The 4,643-nt window shown below is 49.3% G+C and overlaps 1 protein-coding gene across 1 annotated transcript in view; it reads right to left on the minus strand.

The window, feature by feature from the left end:
- REL (REL proto-oncogene, NF-kB subunit) overlaps positions 1-4,643 on the minus strand; it is a 24,052-nt gene that overhangs the window by 2,034 nt on the left and 17,375 nt on the right. Inside the window, exons 5-9 of the mRNA XM_005422632.3 lie at positions 1,864-1,968; positions 1,410-1,622; positions 1,015-1,083; positions 838-912; positions 8-108 (exon numbers count right to left, since the gene is read on the minus strand). Coding sequence (XP_005422689.1) covers positions 8-108; positions 838-912; positions 1,015-1,083; positions 1,410-1,622; positions 1,864-1,968 — 563 coding nt within the window. The remainder of the gene's footprint in view (positions 1-7; positions 109-837; positions 913-1,014; positions 1,084-1,409; positions 1,623-1,863; positions 1,969-4,643) is intronic.

Below are 4,643 nucleotides of genomic sequence, written 5' to 3' on the forward strand. Positions count from 1 at the left end.
TCCCCGCCCCCGCCGGCGGCTGCGAGCAGCTCGGGTACAGCTGGCTCGGGTTGGACAGCGCTCCCAGCCCCGGGGCCATCATCAGCGTGGAGGGAAACGCGTTGGGTTCTGCGGAGAGAATGCCACTTTTTAGGGGCTTTTTTTTTCAAATTACAAGTGGTAAAAGGCAAAGGAAAGACAGCAAGATTGCACGGGTGTTTCCACTGTCTATTTGCTTCACTGCTGTCCAGGATGGACCCTGGAGTTGTGGGCAGCAGCAAGAGAGCTGCTTACTGTCACAGACATCTTTTATGAAAAATCCTTCCCTTAGGATTTTTCCTCCTGAGAAGCTGAGAGGCCTCAAGAACAAAATGCAAACAATGGTTATCTGCTGCTGTGGAATGCAACAGGTGCATCTGTGATTGGTCTCGTGTGGTTGTTTCTAATTAATGGCCAATCACAGTCCAGCTGGCTCGGACAGAGAGTCCAAGCTACAAGCCTTTGTTATCATTCCTTCTTTTTCTATTCTTAGCTGGCCTTCTGATGAAATCCTTTCTTCTATTCTTTTAGTATAGTTTTAATAGAATATATATCATAAAATAATAAATGAAGCCTTCTGAGACACGGAGTCAGATCCTCATCTCTTCCCTCATCCTCAGACCCCTGTGAACACGGTCACAGCTTACCTCACCCCTCTATGGCCCATACTGAGGGTGACACAAAGAACTGATAGATTTAAGTTTGTACAGTCAGAAGCATCACTGTCTTACAGAAAGAAACCTTCAAGAGATTAGAATTTCAAGCAAAGAGAGGGCACTATCTGTTTAAAGCACTGTCAGACTGCAGGCAAAAACCCACCTTTCTTAATCGCCTTCCCCTCAGGAGTGACCACAGGGAATGAGGCTACCTTGGGCCTCTCCATCGTGTTGGATCCTGTGATGGAACACAACATCAGTGTGCAGCATTTACAGGGAACAGCTCCATCTAAATGTAAGTTCACTCAAACAAGAAGAAAAAGACAAATATTTTCCTTACCACAGTCCTGTATGAGCTTCTGCCAAGCCAACGTTGATCTCTGCCTTTTTGCTTTGTTGCCATATGGATCTAGAGAGAGAGGAGTGGAAAGGGAAAGTGTTGCACTTCTCTTTAAGGAAGGCCTAAAGGAACTCCCTAGTGGCACCAAGTTGTAGTAGGAATTACTGAAAGGAAAACATTGCAGACATGGCAGCCCTAACAAACCATGCCAGGGTTACCCAGCAGTAATTCTGGTACTTTCACTGAAAGAGGGAAAACTGACTGCTGTAACTTTCAAAACCCCAAACCCTACTTTGCCAAAGCGGTGCTGTGGATTTCCTATTAATTAAGCCACTACCAGGAGTCCTGCATTGACCACGGCTGTTCAGAAGCTCATCTCATGGTTGGAAGCATACCCTTTTCATCTGGCAGGTATCTGAAATCCATGGGCTCACTGACTTCCTGGTCCGAGGGCCTCCGCAGCTGCATCTTCACGGTGACGGGCTCGGAGATGTCCCTGAGGAACGGCGGCGTCCGGAACACGATGGCGACCTGGCGGTGAACGTCGGCCTGGGAGAAGGAGCCCTTGGCCTCCCAGTTGTCCAGGACAAACCTGACTTCTATGTCATCTAGGCCAGGAGAAACAGAAGGTGCTTGTCAAGCTGGAAAACTGAGAACTTGCAGCAGAAAAAAGGGGGAGCAAAGTGAGGAGCTGAGATCCCACGAACCTGGAAGCTGTTCCACCCAGCTCCAAAGCCAAACCACTCTGGTCAGGGTGTGTGCTGGAGGGTTTCAGCCCCCCAGCAGGAAAATGGTCATGAAATGTGTCCATTTGGGAAAAAGAAAGAGAGAAAACATAGTCCAGGTTACCTTTCTGAACTTTGTCACAAAGCAGAAATATTTCATCTCCTCCTTTGACGCTTCCACAGTTCTTGTTCACACGACAAATTCTCAATTCTGCAGTGTTGGGAGCTCCTGGAAGGAAACAGGCAGATTGAATGACCCAGAATTAGTGTGGCTTTGTCACTGTTGGATAGGAGGTGCTGGGACTTCAGGCATATGTGACACCCTAAAATCCACACAAAGCAATTTCCTCCAAACAGGAAATTCAGGAGGAGGGTCTGATATTGTGTGATCCTACAGCTTATCTCCAAACACAAGACACCAGCAATGCTGTGCCACCCACTCCCTAACTATTGTAGAGCAGTCTCAAATACTTCCCCCACTGAGGTGCTTGTGCTCAGCCCCACTGCCCTTCAAGCTGCAGAATTCAAAGTGGTTCTGTGGGTGACAGATTACCTGGTACAGTCACACTCCTCTGGAAAGAGCTGCGCTAGCAAGTGAGTAGAATTCCCCTCTCTGAGGATCTGGCTGCAGTTCTATTCTCAGAGCTGCTTGGCCATCCAGCCTCTCCTCTGTTCCCCTCTGCAGGTGTCCAGGAGCAGCTCCATAATTTCACACCTTCACTGAGGGCAGCAGGTTTCACCCCAAACCACTCAAACTTCCAGCTCCAGACTGTGGCTGTACCAGAACAGCCCTCAGGATAGCTGAGGATGGAGAGCTGCCTCCCAGCATGAATTAGCCCCCACTGAAGGCTGCACACTGCATTCCAAACAATCTCACGGCTATGGGCGACTCCAGTGGGATGGAGCCACGCTCTGCCTGGTGCTGTCTGGCTCCATTCTGGAGCAGCAGCTCCAAACACATTTAAAAGGTCTGGAATGGTCCAGCTGGTGCTGCTTGGGCACCATGAAACTGATCCTCCATGAGGCTCCACCACCACAGGTTCCCCATGCCAGACTCAGAGAGGAAACACAAAAATCAAAGCTCATGGTATCAACCTCAAAAATAAAAACAAGCCAAACCAAACAAATCTGCTTTAGACTCTCAGTTTGAATCAATTCCTATCCAAGTACAGCTAGACTACTCCTAGAGCAGAGTTCCTGGTAACCTCTCAGCAGTCCCCAGCTAGGCAGTTACCATCTGCAGTTCCTGCTGTCACTGCTGTCAGGGGGAGCTCAGCCCCATGTACTACATGGCACACACCACTTCATTTGCTGAATGAATCAGAACCCTTCAAGGGAGGGGAAACCAAACAAACCCAGAAACAGCACAGGGCCATGTGATTGACAGCATCACAGTGAGCTTTTCACAGGAAGGGTAAATTAAGAATTGTGAGGAAAAGCCTAATTTTACCATGTTTCACTTCTGTGTGCTCGAATGGCACTCAACAGCAGAGAATCAAGGAGTGGTATGGGTTAGAAGGGACCTTAAAAATCATCCATTCCCAACTCCCCTGCCACGGGCAGGGACAACTTCCACTATCCCAGGTTGCTCAGAGCCTCATCCAGCCTGGCCTTGGACACTTCCAGGGATGGGGCAGGCACAGCTTCTCTGGGCAGCCTGTGCCAGGGCCTGCCCGTCCTGGTACAGTCACACTTCTCTGGAAAGAGCTGGGCTAGCTATGAAGGACGAGAAAGTGAAGAAAATACTGGATTTGAAGTGTCCAAGCTGGCTTTCAGAGTATCTCTTTGCTCCTAATCCCAGCAGATCTGTGGAGGCTCAGAGCCCAGGGGTGCCCAGCCTGCAGTCCCTGTCCCCTGAGGGCGCAGCCTGGCTGTAGGACAGAGCAGCTCTAAGCAGGCTGACACTTCTGAAAGCAACTGGGATGTGAAACCGAGCAGGGCTGCTCTTTACAATGTGTGGTTGGGTTTATTTACAGAGCTGCTACAGGGAGGGCTCTGGGTGCCTGCAGAGCTGCCCACAGACACCCAGCACCGCCCTTGCTTCCCCCAGAGCAGCTCTGCAGGCTCTGACATCAGCCCACCAGCAGTAAGCATGATTTGGCACATTTCTAAATGGCATCTGAGGCAGAGCTGCAAATCTGGTGCATCAGTTTTTTATCTCAGCCCTGATTATTTCAGTGCAAGGGTTCTCAGTGACACAACGCTCGCAGCTCCAGCTTCTAGATCGTTCTGGAGGAGACTCTAATTATATCAGAGCCATCTGAGCTCATACTCAGCATATTCACAATGGTTTGTGCCCACATCGACACAATCCTAACAACTTCAGGAAATGCAGATTCATTTTATTCAGTACTTTTTGCTAAAATGAGGATGTCAAATATTTAGCACGGAAATACTCATGGTGCAGAAATTAAAAACACTGCAGGAAAGTTTTTCAGGATTAAGAGCACTTTTGCTACTCTGCTCCCAGAGAGGAGTCCAGCACACACTGGGGGCTAAAATCCTCAGCTGCTGATGCCCTAGAGATGTCCAATTTTGTGGAATGTGGAAAACAGTGCCAAGAGGGAGTGTCACATACTTCTGCACCCTCCTGGGTGACCAAGGACTCTTCCATTGCCCATCTGTACATGAAACAGCCACCCACCAGGACACAAAAGGCCTTCAGACAGTTTCCCACTGGCATGAATCTCTCTTACAAGTCCCATCCAGAGCCCTCACAAGCAAAGGCAAGACTCCTCAAGGGCACAAATAGGGTCCAGAGGACTCTTGGAAAGCAGATCAGCCTTGAGGCAGCCACTCATCTCACTACTATCACTTGAATCACTTGGCACATCAGGCATGAACCCTTCCTTGCAATCACACTGCTGTGTGTGAACAAGGGCTGGAAAAACACCTGGGTGTGAA

The sequence above is a fragment of the Geospiza fortis genome, unplaced genomic scaffold (genome assembly GCF_000277835.1).
Source record: "Geospiza fortis unplaced genomic scaffold, GeoFor_1.0 scaffold275, whole genome shotgun sequence".
NCBI classification, from domain to species: Eukaryota; Metazoa; Chordata; class Aves; order Passeriformes; family Thraupidae; genus Geospiza; species Geospiza fortis.